Genomic DNA, 26,109 nt, shown 5'->3' on the forward strand with positions numbered 1-26,109 from the left:
AATTCTCTTGCTTCAGCCTCCCGAGTAGCTGGGACAACAGGCACGTGCCACCACGCCCAGCTAATTTTTGTATTTTTAGTAGAGACGGGGTTTCACTGTGTTGGCCAGGATGGTCTCGATCTCTTGACCTTGGGATCCACCCGCCTCAGCCTCCCAAAGTGTTGGGATTACAGGCGTGAGCCACCGCACCCGGCCTTATAAAATGTCTTTATAGATTATAATTTAACTAAAGGTAAAACTTTTTAAGTTATAATTTATTTAAACTTAGAACTCAGGGAAAGTGTGACTTTTGATATATAGGAGACTTGTAAATGTTACAGTTACTTAACATGTATTTATTGTCTCTTCTGTTCAGGTCAAAATGCTTTGATTATACCCTATTTATTCAGATTGTCTGTTCAGCTTGCCCAGGCTTGATGAAAGGAATCAAGTGGTGTCTAGATGTACTGTCAGAGACACACCTGTTTTTTTCACTATTTGAGGCCTTAAGAGAAACTTCTGAAAACTTTAGTCGTATGCCAGAACTTAGCATTTTTGAAGAAGTTTTAGCATGGGTGGGGAATGATTTGTTTTCCCCCATGCCAGAAGTCATCACACCTTTGGTTTAGTGTTGAGAACAGAGTGCAGATTTGTAGCAGCAGCTGTTTGAAAATACTAGTTCATGGTGGAGATTGCAGTGAGCCAAGATCATGCCACTGCACTCTAGCCCAGGCGACAGAGCCAGACCCTGTCTAAAAAAAAAAAAAATTTTCTGTTTTTTTTGAGAGAGAGTCTTGCACTGTCGCCCGGGCTAGAGTGCAGTGACACCATCTTGGCTCACTGCAACCTCCGTCTCCTGGGTTCACATGATTCTCCTGCCTCAGTCTCCTAAGTAGCTGGGATTACAGGTGCCCACCACCATACCTGGCTAATTTTTTGTATTTTTAGTAGACATGGGGTTTCACCATGTTGGCCAGACTGCTCTTGAACTCCTGACCTCGTGATCCGCTGGCCTCGGCCTCCAAAAGTGCTGGGAATACAGGCGTGAGCCACCGGCTCTTTTTTTTTTTCTTTTTTTTGAGACGGAGTCCCGCTCTGTCATCCAGGCTAGAGTCGTGCAGTGGCGTGATCTTGGCTCACTGCATCCTCCGCCTCCTGGGTTCAAGTGATTCTCCTGCCTCAGCCTCCTGAGTAGCTGGGATTACAGGTGCACGCCGCCATGCCCAGCTAATTTTTTGTATTTTAGTAGAGACGGGGTTTTACCATGTTGGCCAGGCTGGTCTCGAACTTCTGGGCTCAGGCAATCCACCCACCTTGGCCTCCCAAAGTTCTGGGATTACAGGCATGAGCCACTGCATCTGGCCTAATTTTTTTTAATTAAAAAAATGGCTGTAATCTCAGCACTTCGGGAGGCCGAGGCGGGTGGATCACCTGAGGTCAGGAGTTCGAGACCAGCCTGGCCAACATGATGAAACCCCGTCTCTACTAAAAATACAAAAATTACCCGGGCGTGGTGGCACACGCCTGTAATCCCAGCTGCTGAGGAGGCTGAAGCAGGAGAATCGCTTGAATCTGGGAAGCAGAGGTTGCAGCGAGCCAAGATCACGTCATTGTACTCCAGCCTGGGCAAGAAGAGTGAACCCTTCATCTCAAAATAAGTAAATAAATAAATAATAAATTTTTAAAAATGAAAATACTAGTCCATAACAGTGGACTTTTTTCTCCAAGTTCTCCTTTTGCTATATAATGTCATTTTATGCAGAACTTTAAAAAATTTATACTCATACACGGCCAGGTGCAGTGGCTCACGCCTGTAATCCCAGCACTTTGGGAAGCCGAGGTGGGCAGATCACTTGAGGTCAGGAGTTCAAGACCAGCCTGGCCAACATGGCAAAACCCCATCTCTACTAAAAATACAAAAATTGGCCGGGTGTGGTGCCTCACACCTGTAATCTCAGCACTTGGGGAGACTGAGGTGGGCATATCACGAGGTTGAGGTCAGGAGATCGAGACCATCCTAACTGGTGAAACCCCATCTCTACTAAAAATACAAAAAATTAGCCGGATATAGCAACATGCACCTATAGTCCCAGCTACTCGGAAGGTTGAGGCAGGAGAATCGCTTGAACCTGGGAGGCAGAGGTTGCAGTGAGCCGAGATCGTGCCACTGCACTCCAGCCTGGGCGACAGAGTGAGACTCCGTCTCCAAAAAAAAAAAAAAAAAAAAACAAAAATTAGCTGGGCATGATGGTGCATGCCTGTAGTTCTAGCTACTCAGGAGGGTGAGGCATGAGAATGGCTTGAACCCGGGAGGCGGAGGTTGCAGTGAGAGGAGTTCAAGCCACTGCACTCCAGCTTGGTCAGGAGAGAGAGACTGTCTCAAAAAAAAAAAATTTTTTTTTAATTCTTATACACACTGAATACCTGTAATGTTCTAGCACTCTAGTTTTGTTTTTGTTTTATCTTTTTTTGTCACACTATATTAATGAAGGATTTTTAAATTTGGGATTTAAAAATACATGACTGCAGATAAAAAACATTAAAGAAAACATAGGAACATATGTAGGTGAAACATGGGGGGCACAAAGTCAAGGCCAGAGGCTGTTGTATCTGACATTTTTGTTTATTTGTTCCTCTTTGGAGCTGGGAGAAAAGAGATGATTTATTGACCACCCAGTGTTTTTTTGTTTGTTTTTTAAACATAAAGGTCATGAGTGAATTAATAGGGAGGCATGTCAGAAAATCAGAAAGCACCTGCACGTCTGTGTGAGGGTTGTTAAACCTGCCTCACAAGGGATGAAGAGGAAGAATCTTTGAGACAGCATGCAAATTGAAGTTGCTATACATTAGTAAGATGCATAGAACCTTCTAAAATGTAGGAATATAGTGGCACACCATTAAGCCATACATAAATGCTTTGGTATATTTGCCCCAAATGTAGCAAAAACCATGTTTCTCTTTGTGGTAATGGAATTTGTCTTCTTAAATAGCACCTTGTAGTTCCAGTTTTTCTGGCACTAAGTTCCCAGTAAACATTTATCATCCAAATAATTGAGAACCATTTATGCCTTATTTCATACTTCACACTTTCCAAGAATGCCGAGTCACAAAATAAAAGTCTTAAATTAGGAAATTGTCAAAAATAGAAAAGGCTTCAGAGAGAGGTTTTTTGTTTTTTTCTGTTTGTTTGTTTTGAGCCATAGTCTCACCCTGTCGCCCAGGCTAGAGTGCAATGGTGTGATCTCGCTCTTCCTCCGCCTCCCCAGTTCGAGCGATTCTCCTGCCTCAGTTCCTGAATAGCTGGGATTACAGGCGTGGCCACCACACCCGGCTAATTTTTTGTATCTTAGTAGAGACACGGTTTCACTATGTTGGACAGGCTGGTCTCAAACTCCTGACCTTGTGATCCACCCGCCTTGACCTCCCAAAATGCTGGGATGACAGGTGTGAGCCACCGTGCCCGGCCCAAAGAGAGTTTGTAAATGTTCAGAAGGGCTTGGTTTATCAGCTGAAGACTGGTTTTATTCCATTTTTTTTGTTTTTTTCCTTCTTCAAGCAAATCTGTCTCTCAGTGGCAATAAATGTCATCTGTTCATCCATACTTACAGTCCTCTCCTTTGATGACTGGCATAATAAGTGTTATTAATGACAGACTTGAGTAAGTTAAATGAAATGCCCAGATCTTCAGGAATTCAGTAGGCTCTAGTAAGATGCTATACACAGTGAAATTTTCCCCATCTTAGAACTAACTCCAAAAAATAAATATATTTGATTTTTCAGATGTAATTTAGATGCCAGAAGGAGACCAGAATTGGGGTCTGTTTCTGCTGTTTAGCCTTACACATGATTCTTCAAGTCTGTTTCTTCATCTTCAAAGTGTGAAAAATAATGGTACCTAGTTGATAGGGCTGTTTTAAAGAATAAACAGAATAATACCATGTAAAATGCTTACCACTGCGTTCAGAGCATAATGCGTACCCAAGACATTGTTTAAAACAAAAGGAAATCCCTGCATGCATGGGGTCTGTGTTGTCATCTTTTTCTTGTCCTTGGAGTATTTCAGTCTCCTCAGGTCCTCTGGAATAAGTGTGGTGTTAAGGGTGGGAAGTCCTCCTGTGGTCAGTGTGGGTAGCCTCTAGAAGCTGATGCCTTCTATAAGGCAGAATCAATTGGTTCCAAATAGCCCAAAAGAGTACATACGTAAAAAGATGAAATTGACAAGGCGTTTTCTCTTTATATACTTGCTTTATTTTTTTTTTTTAACAGTGTCTTCCATGAAGAAATGATGAAGATGCGACAGGCTAAGCTGGATTATCAGGTGAGCAGAGTCTCCTCTTTCGAAATAGGTGGCCAACTATACTGACCGTGATGCTGATGGTCTTGGCTCTGAAGCCTTTGGCAGGGCTATAGAAAGAAGACTGGAAAGGAGAAGGCTTGGGTGGTTACCTGTGAAGCAGCGTCTGGAGTTAGTGGTTGCTGAACCAAGGCTCTGGGTTATGGCAAGACCAAAGTGCTTTGAGGATGTCAGCAACAAGACTGCCCTTGGATTTACAATCACCAAAAATTCCTTGGCGCCTTTCTTTCCGAGGAATTAAAAGAATGTTAACATTGTATTTCTGAGTAGTAATTTGGTTCTGCTACCTTAAGTACCTCTCTATGATGTAATTTCACTTAACTACAAGATGGTGTTCTTATGCTAAAATGCAGATCCGAACTTGCTGCTGTGCTGCTTTAAAATCTCCATCGCATAGCCAGTCACGGTGGCTCATGCTTGTAATCCCAGCACTTTGGGAGGCCGAGGCAGGCAGATCATGAGGTCAGGAGATCGAGACCATCCTGGCTAACATGGTGAAACCCAGTCTCTACTAAAAAATACAAAAAATTAGCCAGGCATGGTGGCGGGCGCCTCTAGTCCCAGCTACTCAGGAGGCTGAGGCAGGAGAATGGCATGAACCCAGGAGGCAGAGCTTGCAGTGAGCAGAGCAAGACTCCGTCTCAAAAAAAAAGAAAAAAAACTCCATCGCATAGAGAATAATTTTCTTCACAGAGCTGCTGGCACATTTAGTTTGTTTTCTCCATTACACTAAGCTCTGTGAGAACAGGAGCCAAGCATGTTTTGGATAACCATTATATCAGAAGTTCACGGCACAGTGCTGGACACGTAGTAATCCTTCATTAGGTATTTGAACAAACGAAGGAATAAATGAACGGTTTTGTGTTGTTACATGCTGTGATCATCATATTCAGGTAGCTTAGAACGTATACCCAACATACATTGCATTTATATTCGCTTTTTTCTATGAATCTATTCTAATTCAGCAAATTCTATAGCTAGGATCGTTAACAGTCAAGATGTCTGGATTCAGTAGGTGACTAAAAGTCTCTAAAGTTTTGTCTTCTGTTCTTTATGTGGTTGGTGGAACTAATAATGGGACTTCTAGCCTAATAAATTATTTTAAAGGTGGAATTACTGAAAACTAAGAAACAAACTAATTTACTGTGATCTTGGAGAAAATTCTGACACACACACACACATACATACACACGTATCCCTCTGCCCACAGAGGTCACGGTAATTGTGATGAGCCCTTTATTTTCTTCATTCCGTTGCAGGGCAAATTGTATCTAGGGAGAAGCGGGCACAAAAATGTAGATCTTTGATTTATTTTTATTCATTTTTATTCTTAGGCATCTTAGTATCGTAAGGCCCAATTGTACCTACTTTGTTAACATTAGGTAAAATCTATGGTTCATCTATCAATCATGTTCTAAGACTTTAGTCTTTAAATTTTGTATATAGATACATTTTCTGGGTTTTTTTTTTAAAGGTGGACCTAATATTTTGTAATTGTATTCTTTTCATTGAAAATGCTACATGTGATATAAATGTAACTTTTATAAGCCTTTTTGTAGCACAATTTTTTTAAATTATGTTTTTACATAGGTAATAAAAACATAAGAATTCAAATAATATAAGATAGATGTTTGATGAAAACATCTCTCTCTGCTTGGCTCAGTTCTTTATCAGTGGCTATCACTGACTTTTAAATCTTCCAGAGATAGTCAGTGAATTTTTTTTTTTTTTTTTTTTTTGAGACGGAGTCTCACTCTGTCACCCAGACTGGAGTGCAATGGCGCAATCTTGGCTCACTGCAAGCTCCAACTCCTGGGTTCACGCCATTCTCCTGCCTCAGCCTCCCGAGTAGCTAGGACTACAGGTGCCCACCACCATGCCCGGCTAATTTTTTTTTTTTTTTTTTTTTTTGTATTTTTACTAGAGACGGGGTTTCACTGTGTTAGCCAGGATGGTCTCGAACTCCTGACCTCGTGATCCACCCGCCTCAGCCTCCCAAAGTGCTGGGATTACAGGCATGAGCCACTGCGCCCAGCATTTTTTTTTTTTTTTTTGAGTCAGTGAATTTAGAGACATAAAATTTTATAGGAATTTTTTTCACATGCCTAGGAGTTTCAAAGGAATTTTTTAAAATTAAAAAAAAAATCTCTTTGGATCAGGTGTATACATTTTGGTGTTAAATAATGTACGAGAAGCTGGCATGGTAGTGTGCACCTGTAGTTCCAGCTGCCTGGGAGGCTGAGGAAGAAGGACCCCTTGACCTCAAGTGTTTTAGTTCAGTCTGGGCAACACAGCAAGACACCACCCTCCATCTCTTAAAAAAAAAAAAAGTGTATGAGAATATTAGAGCCATGAAATGCCAACAGGTGCTTAAGAAGGAAGTCACTCAGTAGGGGGGTAAGGGAATTTCCACAAATGCAAGCTGAGCATTCAAATGGTGTATAACAACGACAAAGGCAGCACCACATAATGAAGAAAATATTGGGCTGGGAATAAGAAGGCTTTGGTCTAGTTCTGGCTCTGCCATTATTCGGCTGTGTGATTTTAGGTAAAGTTCTTAAAGTCAGTTGGCCTCAGTCATTTCATCTGTAGAGTGAAGTTAGACTGGATAAAATAATAGAATGTTAGAAAGAATCTTAAGCGTCTCTAAGTTAGAGCCAAGATGGAGGCATATTGAGGAAGGGCAGGCTACAGCTCAGCCCAGGCATCCCAGGTGGGCAGTATCTTGGTGCGAGCTTCACAGTCCAGAGTAAGCCAACCTGCCCAAGGGATACAGTGCACACCCATCAGTGACGGTGGCACATCCTAGCCGTTACCCTCAATGGAGGTGGCAGAGGCTGTGGAAGCTCTGCCCAGATGTGCATTAGATTAGACTCAGGAATTCTGCTATGGCAGTGTCCCTTTGGTTGAGTGTCACTGGTCATGAGCTTTGTAGGATAAGAAACAGCTAAAAGCAACCAAAGTTAATCAGTCTCCTCAGGATTGGTTTGTATTAGCCAGTCTCATAAGTGATGAATCTGAATCTGAGAATCACTTTCTAGTGAACTGTATTCGAGAATTAGCTAGTCATTACATTCCCAGTAGAAATATCTGTGGGAAGTTTGCAATCAGGACATGGCTTGGTATATTCGAAATCAGAGCAGGTAGAGTTTGTAAAATGCTATTGATAATGACACATTAAAATATGATAGTATGATTAATTCACCTCTTCTGAAGGGATATACCTACCCAAGGAAGGAGATTCGCATGTACCTGGGACATTCTCCCTGCCTTAGTGCTAGAGACACAGGGTAGATCTTGCTCTTTCCCTTCCCTTAACACATTCTTTTTTTTTTTTTTTTTTTTCTTCTTTTGTGACAGTCTCCCTCTGTCGCCAGGCTGGAGTGCAGTGGCGCGATCTCGGCTCACTGTAACCTCTGCCTCTGTGCTCAGCCAGTTTTTCCACGTTCTTACCAACACTTGTTATTGTCTGTCTGTGATTTAGAGCCATTTTAGTGGGTGTGAAGTGGTATCTCATTGTAGTTTTGATTTGCATTACCCTAATGACTAATTATGTTGAGTTTTTGTGTGTGTATGTGTATGTGTGTGTGGTGACCTTTTATTTTTTTATTTTTTTGAGATAGGGTCTCGTTCTGTCACCCAGACTGGAGTGCAGTGATACGGTCATAGCTCACTGAAGTCTTGACCTCCTGGGCTCAAGTGATCCTCCCACCTCAGCCTCCGAAGTAGCTGAGACTACAGGCATGCACCACCACACTTGGCTAATTTTTCTTTTCTCTTTTCTTTTTCCTGTATTTAGAGATGGGATCTTGCAGTGTTGCCCAGGCTGGTCTCAAACTTGTGACCTCAAGTGATCCTCCTTCCTCTGCTTCCCAAAGTGCTAGGATTGTAGGCATGAGCCATCATGCCTGGTCAAGTTTTATAGTTTTAGCTTTTACACTTTCCGTGGTTTATTTATTTTTATTTATTATTTTTTTTCTGAGATGCAGTATTTCTCTCTCCCCCAGGCTGGAGTGTAGTGACACAATCTCAGCTCACTGCAACCTCCGCCTCCCGGGTTCAAGCAATTCTCCTGCCTCAGCCTTCTGAGTAGCTGGGATTACAGGCGTGCGCCACCACGCCTGGCTAATTTTTGTATTTTTAGTAGAGACCGGGTTACACCATGTTGGTCAGGCTGGTCTCAAAACTCCTAACCTCATGATCCGCCTGCCTTGGCCTCCCAAAGTGCTGGGATTACAGGCATGAGCCACTGTGCCCAGCCTCTGTGGTTTACTTCTAAAACTGATATATAATAATTGTACATATTTATGGGGTACACATGATATTTGATATTTGATACATGCACAAAACGTGTAATGATCAAATTATTGTAATGATCACATTATTTAAGGTATCCATCACCTCAAACATTTATCATTTCTTTGTGTTGGGAACATTTCAAATCTTCTAGGTATTTTGAAATATACAATAAATAATTCTTTTTTTTTTTTTTTTTTTGAGACGGAGTTTTGCTCTTGTCGCCCAGGCTGGAGTACAATGGCGCAATCTCGGCTCACTGCAACCTCTGCCTCCCAGGTTCAAGCGTTTCTCCTGCCTCAGCCTCCTGAGTAGCTGGGATTATAGGCATGTGCCACCACGCCCAGCTAATTTTGTATTTGTAGTAGAGACAGGGTCTCTCCATGTTGGTTAGGCTGGTCTCAAACTCCCGACCTCAGGTGATATGCTTGCCTCAGCCTCCCAAAGTGCTGGGATTACAGGCATGAGCTACCACCCCCAGCCAATAAATTATTCTTAACTATAGTCACCCTCTTGTGCTATTGAACACTAGAACATATTCCTTCTATCTAACTGTATGTTTGAATTAATTGCTGTGTATAGTGTGAAACAGAGATTCAGCTTCGTTCTTTAGCATGTGGATATCCAGCTTTCCCAACACCATTTATTGAAATACTTTCCTGTTGAGTATATCTTGCTTTTATTTTTACCAGTTTCACTAGGATACTCTTTTTTGTTTTTGAGGAGAAGTCTTTCTCTGTTGCCCAGGTTGGAGTGTAGTGGCGCAATCTTGGCTCACTGCAACCTCTGCCTCCCAGATTCACGCGATTTTTGTGCCTCAGCCTCCAGAGTAGCTGGGATTACAGGAGTGCACCACCATGCCTGGCTAATTTTTGTATTTTTCGTAGAGATGGAGTTTCACCATGTTGGACAGGCTGGTCTTGAACTCCTGGCCTCAAGTGATCCACCTACCTTGGTCTCCCAAAGTGCTGGGATTACAGGTGTGAGCCATCATACCTGGCAAGATACTCGTTTTCAGGGTATGTGGGCACTTTAGCAAGCTGCAGAATGGATTTTCTTTTCTTTTCTTTTTTTTTGAGACAAGAGTCTAGCTCTGTTGCCCAGGCTGGAGTGTAGTGGCATCATCTTGGCTCACTGCAACCTCCGCCTCCCGGGTTCAAGCGATTTGTATGCCTCAGCCTCTTGAGTAGCTAGGATTACAGGCACACGCCACCATGCCTGGCTAATTTTTTGTATTTTTAGTAGAGACAGGGTTTTGCCATGTTTGTCAGGCTGGTCTCAAACTCCTGGCCTCAAGTGATCCACCCACCTCGGCCTCCCAAAGTGCTGGGATTACAGGCATGAGCCACTGCACCCAGCCCAGAATGGATTTTCTGATTCTTGCTGTGATATTTGTGACATGGATGCATATTAGGTAGAGTACATTTATTTCATCTGATGAAAATGGATTAAAGTACAACATAGTTCCTTTGAACCGAGTTGCTCATCTGTTTGTATGATGAGAGGTCATCACTGCACTGAATGATATTTTAAGAAGTCTCGTTTAAAAATTTTAGTCTTATCTTCCTATGATCTTGCTTTGTGGGTAGGGAGATTAAATTAGTTTTTTTGTTGTTTTTTTGTTTGTTTGTTTTGGAAACAGAGTCTCGTTCTGTCGCCAGGCTGGAGTGCAGTGGTGCAATCTCGGCTCAGGCTCACTGCAGCCTCCACCTCCGGGGTTCAAGCGATTCTCCTCCCTCAGCCTTCTGAGTAGCTGGGACTACAGGCGCATGCCTCCACGCCCAGCTAATTTTTTAAATTTTTAGTAGAGATGGGATTTCACCATGTTGGCCAGGATGGTCTCAATCCTTTGACCTCGTGATCTGCCCGCCTCAGCCTCCCAAAGTACTGGGATTACAGGCGTGAGCCACCGTGCCCAGCCGAGATTAGTTATTTTTAAACAAACTGACAGACCGCAGACAACTAGCCTGATGCTGGTTGCACTCTGTGGTTGGTTGGTCTGTTGGAAAACTGTCATAGTGTCACCTCAGCCCATCACCTCTAGGGTGACTCCTTCTCTAGGAAAATGGAGAATTAGTTAAACTATCATTCATGTAAATGAAGCTTTATTTATTTTTGAGATGGTTGCTCTGTTGCTCAGGCTGGAGTGCAATGGCGCGATCTTGGCTCACTGCAACCTTTGCCTCCCGGGTTCAAGCAATTCTCCTGCCTCAGCCTCCCAAGTAGCTGGGTTTACAGGCTTGTGCCACCACATCCAGCTAATTTTTGCATCTTTAGTAGAGATGGGGTTTCCAGCATGTTGGCCTCGAACTCCTGACCTCAAGAGATAGGCCCACCTCAGCCTCCCAAAGTGCTGGGATTACAGGCGTGAGCCACTGCGCCGGTCAGAGCTTTATTATTTTATTGGATAAAGTTATTTCATGGAAATTTCCTCCTATCTGATCTCCTTTAGTTTCTTGTTGTTTATTTTGACATCACCATTCAATATTTTGGCCCCAGGCAGTATAGTAAGACATACCACTAAATTCTTGGGAAGATAGATTCTTTTACGGTTCAATTCCCAAGATAATTAGGAAATTTAAAGGTGATTAAATTTTAGTTTATATGACACTTAAAATCATGAAGGCAGTGTGTTTTAATTGCATTTAGGGCATCTAACCATCAGCTTTGGATTTCTTCCTGGCTCCCTGACTTACCCTGTCTTGGTAATGAGTCCTTCGTTGATGTAGCCTTGTTTAAAGCACTCTTAGGTTTTCAGGAAAGTAAAATATAAATGAAATAGGAATTGACATTGTTACATTCAAACACAGGTAGCACTTCTCTCCTCCGCCACCCAAACTGCATGACGGTTTTCACCAAGACGGCAGCTTGCACATGTATGTTTAATGGTATTTTTCTTATTTGTAAACTTGGACAGTAGTAAGATCTATTCAATACTGAGGTATAGTAGCTGTGGCTCTGATTACAGTTTGAGTCTACAGTTGTTTTTTTCTTAAGTCATTGGTCTAAATGAGTTTGATTTGTCTTTAAGTAGATAGAGAGAGGCTTCCCCAGATACCTTGGCAGGAACACTGTGGTCAGGGGTCTAGTCTCCCCTTTACAAGTGAGAGCTTAGTTTGTCAGTGAACTGGATATAACCAGGTCCTTTGGCACAAATTCACACTAGTTAAACCCACACCAGTAAGTTTTAAAACCAGAACCCCAAGTTACTAATTTACAAAGGGAGCTCTACTCTTACAGTGTATATTCATCTCTACTGTTCATGATACTCTTTTCCTGGGAATACGACACCTAAGAAGTTAAACTTCAAATTAGAAGGCTTATTGGTGAGCAAGGAATCAGAGGGAATGAGGTCAGGAGTTTGTGACCAGCCTGGCCAACATGGTGAAAGTCCATCTCTACTAAAAGTTTAAAAATTAGCTGGGCATGGTGGTGTGCACCTGTAATCCCCGCTACTCAGGAGGCTGAGGCAGGAAAATTGCATGAACCTGGGAGGCAGAGGTTGCAGTGAGCCAAGATCGCACCACTGCACTCCAGCCTGGGCAACACAGCGAGACTCTGTCTCAAAAAAAAGAAAAAAAAGATACTTCTCTTTCTTGGACAAACCGGATAACCCTATCAAATTCTAGCTCTTTGGCCTCCCTTTTCTAGACCACAGCAGAAAACTCCTTTTCTATAGAAAATATTTTCCTTGGCCAGGTACGGTGGCTCATGCCTGTAATCCCAGCACTTTGGGAGGCCAAGGCGGGCAGATTACGAGGTCAGGAGATCGAGACCATCCTGGCCAACACAGTGAAACCTCGTCTCTACTAAAAATACAAAAAATTAGCCGGGCGTGGTGCCAGACGCCTGTAGTCCCAGCTCCTCGGGAGGCTGAGGCAGGAGAATGGCGTGAACCCAGGAGGTGGAGCTTGCAGTGAGCCGAGATTGCGCCACTGCACTCCAGTCTGCGTGACAGTGCGAGACTCTGTCTCAAAAAAAAAAAAAAAGAAAGAAAAGAAAATATTTTCCTTACATGTGAACCCCATCTCTACTAAAAATACAAAAAAAATTAGCTGGATGTGGTGGCAGGTGCCTGTAATCCTAGCTACTCCGGAGGCTAAGTCAGGAGAATTGCTTGAACCCAGGAGGCAGAGATTGCAGTGAGTTGAGGTCGCACCATTGCACTCCAGCCTGGGCAGCAAGAGTGAAATTCCGTCTCAAAAAATAGCTACAGCATTCGGTTTTTTGTTTTTTTTGAGACAGTCTCGCTCTGTCACCCAGACTGGAGTGCAGTGGTGCAATCTCGGCTCACGGCAACCTCTGCCTCCCGGGTTCAAGTGATTCTTCTGCCTCAGCCTCCCAAGTAGCTGGGATTACAGGCGCTTGCCACCACGACTGGCTAATTTTATTTTTTAGTAGAGACGGGGTTTCACCACGTTGGCCCGGCAGGTCTCAAACTCCTGACCTCAGGTAATCCGCCCACCTCGACCTCCCAAACTGCTGGGATTACAGGCGTGGGCCACCGCGCCCAGCCTACAGTATGTGATTTTGTTTCATTGATCATTTCACAGACTGTATGTATGAGACGAAATAGCTGTGGCCACAGAGATAAGATATGGCAGTTTCTTATGATTTCAGTACTTCATATTTACCATCTTTTCAGGCAAGTTACTTTTTTTTTTTGAAATGGAGTTTCGCTGTTGTTGCACAGGCTGTAGTGCAGTGGCACAATCTCAGCTCACCGCAACCTCCGCCTCCCAGGCTCAAGCGATTCTCCCGCCTTAGCCTCCGAGTAGCTGGGATTACAGGCATGCGCCGCCACATCTGGCTAATTTTTGTGTTTTTAGTAGAGACGGGGTTTCTCCATGTTGGTCAGGCTGGCTTTGAACTCCCGACCTCAGGTGATCCGCCCACCTCAGCCTCCCAAAGTGCTGGGATTACAGGCATGAGCCACTGTGCCCGGCCAGCAAGTTACCTTTTATCCATTATACAAGACTTCTTGGTTGCTAGAAGGATTTTTTTTTTTTTTTTTTTTTTTTGAGACAGAGTCTCGCTCTGTCACCCAGGCTGGAGTGTAGTGGCATGCTCTCAGCTCACCACAACCTCTACCTCCTGGGTTCAAGTGATTCTTCTGCCTCAGCCTCCTGAGTAGCTGGGATTACAGGCATGCGCCACGATGCAGGCCAATTTTTGTATTTTTCGTAGAGACGGGGTTTCACCATGTTGGCCAGGCTGGTCTCGAACTCCTGACCTCAAGTGATCCACCTGACTCTGCCTCCCAAAGTGTTGGGATTACAGGTGTGAGCCACTGCACCCGGCTGCTAGAAGAATCTTACTGGCCAATTCCGTTTGATGGAAGTCATTATAGCCTCCTGTGTATTTAGTGTTCCTGGGTTTAAGGTCCTTCTATTCATGATAATTCATGAAATCTCAAAATAATCTCCAAACAAGTTAGTCCTTGCTCTAACACCTATTCATTCTTGATGGAATATTCCGTATTGGCACGTTGTCTTAACTCCCCAATCTTTTCCCTCTATACCCAAGCTATTAATCAGTGTGCTCTCATAAGCCCAGTTCAGGGAAAACACACTTCCTTTTTTGATAGTCTCACCCCTTGGAGTGACTCTTCTTCCTGGAGGCACTTTTCTAAAACAGTGTTGATGGAAAAAAGTAAACAGATGGCTTCTTTTGCCTGAAAAACAGTAGTAAGTGGGTTATAATATCTTTGTTTTTTAATCATGTCTTTATTTTTTAGCATGGGGCTTAACATTTTTCTACTCTGAGTTATCCCAGATCAATGATAATTTCTATATAAGTCCTTATTTGCCTAAAGGTACTAGTACTCTGTGCTAGTACATTCCTTTCCATTTCATTGGTTTTTTTTTCTCATAGTCTGTCATGCTTTTTTCCTGACTTTTCTTGCTACCATAGTCTTTATCTTGCGTTTATTCATAGAGTTGACTGCTTTCTATTTGATATGTTCCAACTGCCATTTTTTTCTTCTCACCCTTGATCCAAATTTGATTTCTAATTATATAAGATAAACAAGAACGCCAGACTTACTGCTCTTTGACTAATTAGAACATGGAAATAATTTGAGTTTTAGAGAATAATAAAGTTTTTTTCTTCCATTTACAAAAGTAAGAAAACTTTGGAAAAAAAAAAAAAAGACTAGAAAAGAGAAAATAATCATGCCATAGTCTGCCACCTGAAAAAACCACCCTTGCTGTGTTCCTCCATCTGTCCCCCGTGCATGTGTGTTTGTATGTTTTGAGCTTGTGGTCACATTTTGATAATGCTATGATGATTCCCATACATCTTTAGTAGACTTGGTTACAAATGCAGTGTGTGGGGCAGGTGCAGTGGCTCACGCCTGTAATCCCAACACTTTGGGAGGCCAAGGCGAGCAGACTGCTTGAGCTCAGGAGTTTGAAACCAGCCTGGGCAATATGGGGAAACCCTGTCCCTACAAAAATACAAAAAAATAGCTGGGTGTGGTAGCACACACCTGTAGTCCCAGCTATTCAGGAGGCTGAGGCAGAAGGATTGGGTGCGCCTTGGAGGTTGAGGCTGCAGTGAGCTGTGATGGTGCCACTGCACTCAGCCTGGGCAACCGAGTGAGACTCTGTCTCAAAAAAAAGAAAAAAAATGCATCATCTGATTTTAAATAGATCTTTATAGGTGTTAGGTGTTCAAAAGTATTTGTTAAATGATTGAATCCTTACTCCTCTCTGTGCCTCAGTTTTCCCATTTCTTAAATGGGGAAAATATAATTTACAAGATGTTTTGTGAGGATCAGTGAAAAACAAACTGTGCATGTTGGAAATGGTTAGGTCATGTCAAAACTCTCCTTGCTGGCTATCATATCGCTTTTTTCCCAGAGGATACTACTTGAGAAGAGGCAAAGGAAAAAGCGCCTTGAGCCATTTATGGTACAGCCCAATCCAGAAGCCAGGCTACGTCGGGCAAAGCCAAGGGCCAGTGATGAGCAGACTCCCTTGGTGAACTGTCATACTCCCCACAGCAATGTCATCTTACATGGTGTGTATTTAGGCAGCATCACTTCCTACTGGGGTACAATTTTCACAAGCCTAGAAGGCAGGAGGATTGTCAGATGGACCAAAGGGACAATATTATTAGCACCATTACTAGGTACCTTCATAAATTTTTATAATCACATTTGGGGTCTTTGAGGAGAATAAAAGCGATGATATAATCAGTAGAAGATGCCTTAAGGTTTGTGTCCATTTTAGGACTGTTGTTTTCTTTTTTTTGAGACGGAGTTTTGCTTTTGTCGCCCAGGCTGGAGTGCAATGGCGCGATCTTGGCTCACTGCCAACCTCCTTCTCCCAGGTTCAAGTGATTCTCCTGCCTCAATTCCCGAATAGCTGGGTTTACAGGCGCCTGCCACCATGCCCGGCTAATTTTTTTATACTTTTAGTAGAGACGGGGTTTTACCATGTTGGCCAGGCTTGTCTCGAACTCCTGACCCAGGTGATCCACCCGCCTTGGCCTCCCAAAGTGCTGGGATTACAGGCTTGAGCCACCGTGCCCGGCAAGAACTGTTGTTTTCTAGATGCCGGATGAATGAGTTTAGAATGACCTATTTGAGGAGCTCTTGATTGTTAAATCATGGCAGAGGTGAATCATGAAGCCGGGAATAGGTAGAGAGCATCCATTCTTCCAATAGATAGTTCAAAGGACCATCTGAGACGGTGAGGGGCGGAGGAAGAATAAGATTGTAAGTGCCTCTAAATCAAGCCACCTGAGCTATTGGCTTGGCCAGGATCTGTACTATGGAGGACGTACTTTGTTTTCTTGGTCTCATTCTTAAGTTTCTGAAGTACATACTACTTCAGTTACTGAAGTACAAGTAGATATTACTTTAGTAACAGAGCATGTTAATAAAATGAACACCAGGCTGGGCGTGGTGGCTTATGCCTGTGATCCCAGCACTTTGGGAGGCCAGGCAGGCAAATCACTTAAGGCCAGGTGTTTGAGACTAGCCTGGGCAACATAACAAGACTCCATCTCTACAAAAAAATTAACAATTAGCCAGGTGTAGTAGCACACACCTGTAGTCCCAGCTACTCAGGGGACTGAAGTGGGAGGATGGTTTGAGCCTAGGAAGTCGAGGCTACAGTGAGCTGTGATTACACCACTGCTCTCCAGCCTGGGTGACAGAGTGAGATCCTGTCTCAGAAAAAAAGAACACCAGTTCTGACCTACTCTCTTAACAAATGTTCTTATGGATGTTAAGAAAGGAGGGAAGATAGAATGATTTGGTAGTTCTTAATTCTGATCACATACGCCAAATCTACCCAACTAAATAGTGAATAATACTTTGCTCCTTTTTTAAAATTCATTTTATTTTGGCCCTTAGGTATTGATGGTCCAGCTGCTGTTCTGAAACCAGACGAAGTTCATGCTCCATCAGTAAGCTCCCCTGTTTTGGAAGAAGATGCTGAAAACACCGTGGATACTGCTTCCAAGCCAGGACTTCAGGAGCGTCTCCGAAAGCATGGTGAGGACTGGTAATGATTTTAAGGCAATTTGTCTTCTTACTCATTTGTAATCTTTTCCTTTCTTTTCATTGTGGGTAATAATCTACATGACTCAAAATTACTCATGGCTTAGGGCCTCACAGAGGTGACAGTATTAAGCATCTTTTACATCTGAATCTTGGTAATTGTCAGCAATGGTAGTATTTATACTATTGCCTGAGAAAAAGAAGATAATTAAATATAAAATACTAGCTATCATAGATGACCATAGATGACTGTTTCTCTCTTTTTGACTATTTTCAGTTCCCACCCTCTTCTTCTGACAGAGTTGTCACTCAACCCCTCTACTCCACCTCCATTTCATAGTTGGTGATGATTGATAGCCTTTCTTCTAGTTGGAGCTCTCATTTCCATAAATATTCCCATACATTTTAAAGGTCCCTTGTAGTCTTCTTTCCTTTTTAAAAAAATAATCTTTTTTTTTTTTTTTTTTTTTTTGAGACGAAGTCTTGCTCTGTCTCGCCCAGGCTGGAGTGCAGTGGCGTGATCTCAGCTCACTGCAAGCTCCGCCTCCCGGGTTCACGCCATTCTCCTGCCTCAGCCTCCGGAGTAGCTGGGACTACAGGCGCCCACCACCATGCCTGGCTAATTTTTTGTATTTTTTTTAGTAGAGCCGGGGTTTCACCGTGTTAGCCAGGATGGTATCGATATCCTGACCTGGTGATCTGCCTGCCTCAGCCTCCCAAAGTACTAGGATTATAGGCGTGAGCCACCATGCCCGGCCGAAAAATAATTTTATAATGAGAAGGGATTAAGCATCCCCTTTGCAGATGAGAAAACTGAAGCCCAATAATGAATATCTATTGGGTACCTACTTTGCATTAGGCAAACATTGCTAGGTCCTGGGATATATGAATCAGGAGAGTCTACCACGGAATGGCATAATAAATCAACGTTTAAACAAATTCGTATATTCACTTATTTAGAAAGTATGTTTTGGCCAGGCTTAGGGACTCACGCCTATAATCCCAGCACTTTGGGAGGCCAAGGTGGGTGGATCACCTGAAGGTCTACAGTTTGAGACCAGCACATGGTGAAACCCCGTCTCTACTAAAAATATAAAAAACGTAGCCAAGCATGGTGGTGGGTGCCTATTAATCCCAGCTACTCCGGGAGGCTGAGGCAGGAGAATTGCTTGAACTTGGGAGGCAGAGGTTTCAGTGAGCCAAGATTGCACCATTGCATTCCAGCCTGGGCAACAAGAATGAAACTTCTCAAAAAAAAAAAAAAGAAAAAGAAGGTATGTTTTGAGTCCAGGCATGGTGGCTCATGGCTACAATCCTAACACTCTGGGAGGCTGAGGCGGGCAGATCACTTGAGTCCAAGGGTTCAAGACCAGCCTGGGCAACATGGAGAAACCTCGTCTCTACAAAAAAATTCAAAAAAAAAAAAAAAATTGGCTGGGTGCAGTGGCACACACCTGTAGTCCCAGCTCCTTGGGGGGCTGAGGCAGGAGGATGGCTTGAGCCTGGGAAGTGGAGGTTGCACTAAGCTTGAGATTGCACCACTGCACTCCAGCCTGGGTTACAGAGCAGGACCCCGTCTCAACAACAACAACAAAAAAAATAAAGTAAGAAAATATGTTTTGAGTACATACCATATCTCAGGCAACATTCTAGGTACTTAGGATACATGAGAAAGCATGGTTCCTGCCCTCATGGAGCGCTTATTCTAATTGAAGCTTCATGCACTTAAATAGGCTAGAGCTAGAAAATCAAGGTGCTGAGAGAGCCCGACGCCTCACTCCACTTGGAGGCTTGGGAGCCTTCCCAGAGAGGGAAGTGATATTTGAGCTAGTGCCTGACTCAGGAGGAGGTGCTGGCCGGTTCAGAATGGCAGCAGCTCAGGGCGTGTGGCCATAGGGTAGGAAGGGGGATGTAGAGAGATGAGCCAGGAGAGGGAAGTCGGCTCTCATTATATGGGACCTAATAGACCACGTCAGAAATGGGGACTTTATCTAAGGAGTAATAGAAGGCTGGGCATGGTGGCTCACATGTGTAATCCCAGCACTTTAAGAGGCCGAGGTGGGAGGATTGCTTGAAGTTAGGTGTTCAGGACCAGCCAGGGCAACATAGCAAGACCCAGTCTCTAACAAAAAAATTTTTTTAATTAGCTGGGTGTGGTGGTACACACTGGTAGTCCCAGCTACTTGAGAGGTTGTGCTAGGAGGATTGCTCGAGCCCAGGTTATTGAGGATGCAGTGAGCTATGATCATGCCACAGCACTGCAGCCTGGGTGACAGAATGAAACCATGTCTTTAAAAATTTAAAAAAAAAAAAAATTGGGTTAGGTGGAGTGGCTCATGCCTATAACCCCAGCACTTTGGGAGGCTGAGGTGGGAGGATTGCTTGAGCCCCGGAGTTCGAGGCTGCAGTGAGCCAAGATTGTGCCGTTGCACTCTAGCCTATGTGTAGAGTGAGACCCTGTCTCAAAAAATAAAAATTAATTTAAAAAAAAATAGCGCTGGGCGCTGTGGCTTATGCCTGTAATCCCAGCACTTTGGGAGGCCGAGGTGGGCGGATCACAAGGTCAGGAGATCAAGACCATCCTGGCTAACACGGTGAAACCCCGTCTCTACTAAAAATTAGCCGAGTGTGATGGCGGGCACCTGTAGTCCCAGCTACTCGGGAGGTTGAGGCAGGAGAATGGCGTGAACCCGGGAGGTGGAGCTTGCAGTGAGCCGAGATCGCGCCACTATACTCCGGCCTGGGCGACAGAGCAAGACTCTGTCTCAAAAAAAAAAAAAAAAAAAAAAAAAAGATCAATAAGAACCTGTGAGGGATTTAAGCTGAAGAATGGTATGATCACACTTGAGCTATGGAAAAATTACTATGTGCCAGAAAGAAGGAATTGAAGGGGGCAAGTCCAGCAACAGGAAAGCTATCTAGGAGATCGTTTGACTGATGATGGCCTGACCTCCAGTTCCAATATAGTGTGGTGTTTGCAAAAGCACAGGCAGGGGAGATGCAGAATTGCTCTGCTAGGGCAATGAGAAGAGACAAGAGAGGCACCAGGAGGAAGGGAGGGGGTGATTCCACTGAACAAAGAAGGATGTGTGTCTGCCTACGTGCGGGGAGCGGGGAAGTAGCTGGAGCCTGACACTGTGAATGTCCATCATGTGTCAGGCACTTGACATGTACTACCTCATCTGACTTAATAGTTGTAATAGTGCCGTGGGGGTTTGTAAAGACAGTTTTCCTGTCTTTAACATGAAGATGACCGTGGTACTTTCCTATTATTTCACTACCACTATTTTTGCAACAAAAGAAAGTGAAAGATGTGGGTTGGACAGATAGGATGAGTCGGAGCAAAAATAATTTTATGTTTAACCAAAGCTAAATTACTTACCCTGAGTCAACTAGCTGAAAAGTGGCAGATTTAGATTTTTTGATTCTTAGTCTAGTTCTTTATCCCTGACTGTGAATACGACACTGTCTCTTTGTGCACCGCTCTATGAAATGGCTGTGTTCTTTTTCAGAATTGGCCTTCCAGTGCTAGATGAATTAATGCCTTTTCATGTCTCAGCAGGTTGCATCTTGACTATAAAACCCATTAAGTGCTGTTTTCATTAAATTCTAAGAAGTGTCAGTTTGGCAGATTATGTCCCTATAAGTAGGTCCAATTTGCGTGTTTTAAAAGTTTCAGAGAGATCATTGATTTCTCAAGACAGATTCACGGGAACTGAGTTCTTGGTATAAAAATGGCATTTGAAAGCATAGTAATAGGTGAAGATATCCATACGATAGTGATATCTCAGGAGTTTCTGCCTTTTTGCTACCAATAAAAAGGAGGGGGTGCCAGGTGTGATGGCTCATGCGTGTAATCCCAGCACTTTGGGAAGCCGAGGTGGGCGGATCGCTTGAGCCCAGGAGTTTGAGATCAGTCTGGGCAACTTGGTGAAACCCCATCTCTACAAAAAATTACCTGGACGTGGTGTAGTCCCAGGTACTCAGGAGGCTGAGGTGGGAGGATCACTTGAGCCCGGGAAGTTGAGGCTGCAGTAAGCAGCTGTGATTTGGCCACTGCACTCCCATCTGGGCAACAGAGTGAAACCCTGTCTCAAAAAATAATAATAATAAGTTAATATTTTAGACAGCAGAAGGAAAAAGTGTCCTTCGCAAAAGCAAATATTTTTTTAAGTAACAACTCTTGAGATATAAATTACAGACCATACACCTCATCCATTTCAAGTAAACAATAGGCCAGGCATGGTGGCTCACGCCGGTAATTCCAGCACTTTGGGAGGCAGAGGCAGGCAGATCACCTGACATCAGGAGTTCGAGACCAGCCTGGCCAACGTGGTGAAACTCCATTTCCACTAAAAATACAAAAAAAATTAACCGGATGTGGTGGCGGGCAACTGTAATTCCAGCTACTGGGGAGGCTGAGGCAGCAGAATTGCTTGAACATCGGGGGTGGAAGTTGCAGTGAGCAGACATCACGCCATTGCACTCCAGTCTGGGCTACAAGAGCGAGACTCTATCTTTAAATAAATAAAGTAAACAATAAATTGGTTTTCAGTACAGAGTTATACAACCATTTTCACAATCAATTTTACAAAATTTTCATCACCCCCAAAAGAAACCTCATAACCTTCAACAGTCATTTCCCATTTCCCTCCAATCCCCTCAGCCCTAGGCAGCCACCAGTCTACTTTCTGTCTGTGTGGATTTGCCTGTTCTGGACATTTCATAGTGATAGAATCATACACTATTTGTCTTTTTGTGTCTAGTGTTTTACTTGCATAATGTTTTCAGGGTTCCTTCATGTTATAACAAGTGTCTGTACTCCATTCTTTTTATTGTTGGATAACACTCCATTGTATGGATAAACTACATTTTGTTGATCAGCTGATGGACGTTTGATCCCACTTTCCCTGTTAGGGAATAGTGTTGTTATGAACACTCATAAGTTTTTGTGTGGGCTTATGTTTTCACTTGAGACTGAATTTTTTTTTTTTTTTTTTTTTTTTTGAAACCAAGTCTTGCTCTGTCGCCCAGGCTAGAGTGCAGTGATGTGATCTTGGCTCACTGCAACCTCTGCTTCCTGGGTTCAAGGAATTCTCTTGCCTCAGCCTCCTGAGTAGCTGGGACTACAGGTGCCCGCCACTGCACCTGGCTAATTTTTGCATTTTTAGTAGAGGCAGGGTTTCACCATATTGGCCAGGCTGGTCTCGAACTTCTGACCTTGTGATCTACCCACTTCGGCCTCCCAAAATGCTGGGATTACAGGCGTGAGCCACTGCGCCCCGCCTGAGATTGGTTGTTTTAAAACTGACCTTTGTCTTATCCTTGTGTTCTTCAGTAAAGCTAATACCAATCTATGTATGTACCATATAAAAATAGATCATTTTTCTCTCTGAGATGGTTGAATGTGCACAAAAAGTGGTTCAGAGAAAAAAGCCACACTATTGTTAATTCCATTTGTAAATCTATGATTTGAGGACCATTTCAACTATTACATGAGGAATAACTTCACCCTGCAGATACTAGACACAAGGGAATTTACTTTAGGTCCTGCTCTGCCTCTTTCTCTTGGAGAAATGAATTCTTCCTGAGCCTGTACTCCCACATATAAATCTGAGGCTCGTCACTCTTTCATAACACACATCAATCATACTTTATTTTACATCTACATTCCCCTCCAGATTATATACTCCATGAACAAACAAGAAACAATAGAAAACAAAAAGACTATCAGTATCTCCTCTTCTAACTCAAATGTAAGAATAAAATGAAAAAATAGTTTTTCATCCAGCAGTTTTAAATTTCCTATAAAAGATGCTCCATAAATCCAAAGTACTAGTATTTCAAACATTCCTAATTAGATTTAGTTAACTGGACAGAGATTAAGAAAATGCCGGGGGGCCGGGCATGGTGGCTCACGCCTGTAATCCCAGCACTTTGGGAGGCTTAGGCCGACAGATCACCTGAGGTTGGGAGTTCGAGGCCAGCCTGACCAACATGGAGAAACCCCGTCTCTACTAAAAATAAAAAATTAACCAGATGTGGTGGCACATGCCTGTAATCCCAGCTACTCGAGAAGCTGAGGCAGGAGAATCGCTTGAACCCGGGAGGCGGAGGTTGCGGTGAGCCCAGATTGCGCCATTGCACTCCAGCCTGGGCAACGAGAGTGAAACTCCATCTCAAAAAAATAAATAATTAAAACAAAAAGAAAATGCTGAGGGGAATAAAACTGCTGTAGAGAACAATGCATCATTGAATTTTTTTTTATTGTGGTAAAATATGCATTGTAACATAGAAGTTACCGATGTTGGCCTGGCATGGTGGCTCACACCTGTAATCCCAGCACTTTGTGAGGCCAAGGTGGGCAGATCACCTGAGGTCAGGAGTTTGAGACCAGCCTGGCAAACATGGTGAAACCTTGTCTCTACTAAAAATACAAAAAAATTAGCTGGGCTTCGTGGCGCACACCTGTAATCCCAGCTGCTGGGGAGGCTGAGACAAGAGAATCGCTTGAACCCAGGAGATGGAGGTTGCAGTGAGCTGAGATGGTGCCACTGCACTCCAGCCTGGGCGACAGAGTGAGACTCCATCTCAAAAAATAATAATAATTTACCAGTGCTGCAGCTCTTTTTAGAATTTGTCTAGCAAGTTTTCCTGTTTTTACTGAAGCCTTCCCTTCCCTTCCAAATAACAAAAAGTACACTTTTTTTTTTTAAGAGTTCGGGTGTCATTCTGTCACCCAGGCTGGGGTGCAGTGGCACAAGCATAGCTCATTTTAGCCTCAAAATCCTGGGCTTAAGTGATCCACCCACCTCAGCTAGCTAGGACTACAGACACACAGGTACCATCGTGACCAGCTAATTTTTATAAAAAAGCCTTTTATGGAGACAGGTCTCAAACTGGTGGCCTCAAGCAGTCCTTCTGCCTCAGCCTCCCAAAGTGCTAGGAGTACAACCGCGAGCCACTGTGCCCTGCCTAAATTTTTTTTGTTTTGTTTTGTTTTGTTTTTTTGAGACGGAGTCTCTGTCGCCTAGGCTATAGTACAGTGGCGCAGTCTTGGCTCGCCGCAAGCTCCGCCTCCCAGGTTCAAGCGATTCTCTTGCCTCAGCCTCCTGAGTAGCTGGGACTACAGGCGCGTGCCGCCACGCCCAGCTAATTTTTTGTATTTTTAGTAGAGATGGGGTTTCACCATGTTAGCCAGGATGGTCTCAATCTCCTGACTTCATGATCTGCCCACCTCAGCCTCCCAAAGTGCTGGGATTACAGGCATGAGTCACCGCGCCCAGCCTGCCCTGCCTAAAATTTACAACTTTAATCAATTTTAAGTGTGAGATTCAGTGACATTAAGTGCATTAACAATGTTGTGCAGCCATCACTACCATCCATCTCCAGAACTTTTTCATCATTCCAGAGACTTCACACCCATTCAAGATAATTCCTCATTCTCCCCTGCCCCCAGCCCCTAGTAACTTCTATTCTACTTTCTGTCTCTATGAATTTGCCTGTTTTATGTGTTTGGACAAAAGAGTTGTGTTTAGGGTCAGAATAGTTAGGAATGTTTTAAGCAAGAAAATTAAAACTATCTTTGTTTCAAAGACCTTTTTTAAACCAGTGTTGGCAGTGCTAACAGTTCTCCCTTTTCTGCTAGATATCTCTGAAAGTGTGAACTTCGATGAGGAGACTGACGGAAGATCCCAGTCAGCATGTTTAGAAAGACCCAATTCTGCATCCAGCCAGAATTCAACCGTATGTAGTTCTGAAACTTCTTCCATTAGAGCTAATTTTACTCTTTCTCAAACATATCTTCAGTATTTATTTATTTATTATTATTATTATGTATTTTTTGAGATGGAGTCTCGCTCTGTCACCCAGGCTGGAGTGCAGTGGCATGATCTCAGCTCATTGCAAACCCCGCCTCCCGGGTTCACGCCATTCTCCTGCCTCAACCTCCTGAGTAGCTGGGACTACAGGCCCCCGCCACGACGCCTGGCTAATTTTTTGTATTTTTAGTAGAGACGGGGTTTCACTGTGTTAGCCAGGATGGTCTCGATCTCCTGACCTCGTGATCCGCCCGCCTCAGCTTCCCAAAGTGCTGGGATTACAGGCATGAGCCACCGTGCCCAGCCCTCAAACATATCTTCAGTATTTAAATACCATTACTGAGTTGAGGGTTCCTTCAGAAGTGTAAGCTCAAATTTAGTTTATGATCTAATTTTTTCTATCTCAGGTCAGCTATTGTGAGGCTTTGTCCCATTTTCATACTTAACTCTTCATTACTCTCAATATTCATATACTTAACTTTTCAGTTTTCCTTATTCTGTCAGAAGACTGAAGACACGGGTAAATTACTAAGTTGCTTTGTCCACTAAGTGTTTTTCAAAGAGAATCAGAATTTGCGTCCCGGCCTCTTGTTGCTCATGTATGGCTGTCCTTTCAGGATACAGGCACTTCCGGTTCTGCTACTGCAGCCCAACCAGCTGATAACCTCCTGGGAGACATAGACGACCTGGAGGACTTTGTGTATAGTCCTGCCCCTCAAGGTGTCACAGTAAGATGTCGGATAATCCGGGATAAAAAGGGAATGGATCGGGGCCTCTTCCCCACCTACTATATGTACTTGGAAAAAGAAGAAAATCAGAAGGTATGAGAATTGATTTCTAAGAAAACTCTTGAGAGAGAGAAGAATGTTGTGGGAATAGATTGTTGATGGGCCTTAGGGAACTAACTCTGGTATTAGACCAAGCCAGCTGGAAGTAGATTGTATCTTTCAGTCCCCAGATGCTGTGTTCTCATTTTCTGCAAAGAGCTCATGGTCTAATAGGCAGCAAGCTCTACCCTCCCACAAATAAGAGCTTTATCCACAATGTGGGAAAATGGACAGGTAGTTGTTAATATAATTATTTTCATCTGTCTCCCATGATTTAGTTTTTGAATGTTACTGTTTGTTCTTTTGGTTTTTCTTTTTATT

The 26,109-nt window shown here is 43.4% G+C and overlaps 1 protein-coding gene and 1 non-coding gene across 5 annotated transcripts in view; both read left to right on the top strand.

Annotated features, from left to right (window-relative positions):
• TULP3 (TUB like protein 3) overlaps positions 1-26,109 on the top strand; it is a 50,656-nt gene that overhangs the window by 14,759 nt on the left and 9,788 nt on the right. For all 4 annotated transcript variants that reach the window (XM_063672334.1, XM_054443624.2, XM_063672333.1 and 1 more), the window contains 5 exons: positions 4,246-4,297; positions 15,493-15,652; positions 16,995-17,135; positions 24,790-24,887; positions 25,579-25,782. In XM_063672334.1, coding sequence (XP_063528404.1) covers positions 4,246-4,297; positions 15,493-15,652; positions 16,995-17,135; positions 24,790-24,887; positions 25,579-25,782 — 655 coding nt within the window. The remainder of the gene's footprint in view (positions 1-4,245; positions 4,298-15,492; positions 15,653-16,994; positions 17,136-24,789; positions 24,888-25,578; positions 25,783-26,109) is intronic.
• Positions 23,755-23,815, top strand: LOC129011046 (U7 small nuclear RNA). The gene has a single exon (XR_008493179.1). It is a non-coding gene; the product is annotated as a U7 small nuclear RNA (small nuclear RNA).

This window comes from Pongo pygmaeus, chromosome 10 (genome assembly GCF_028885625.2).
Source record: "Pongo pygmaeus isolate AG05252 chromosome 10, NHGRI_mPonPyg2-v2.0_pri, whole genome shotgun sequence".
Classification (NCBI taxonomy): Eukaryota; Metazoa; Chordata; class Mammalia; order Primates; family Hominidae; genus Pongo; species Pongo pygmaeus.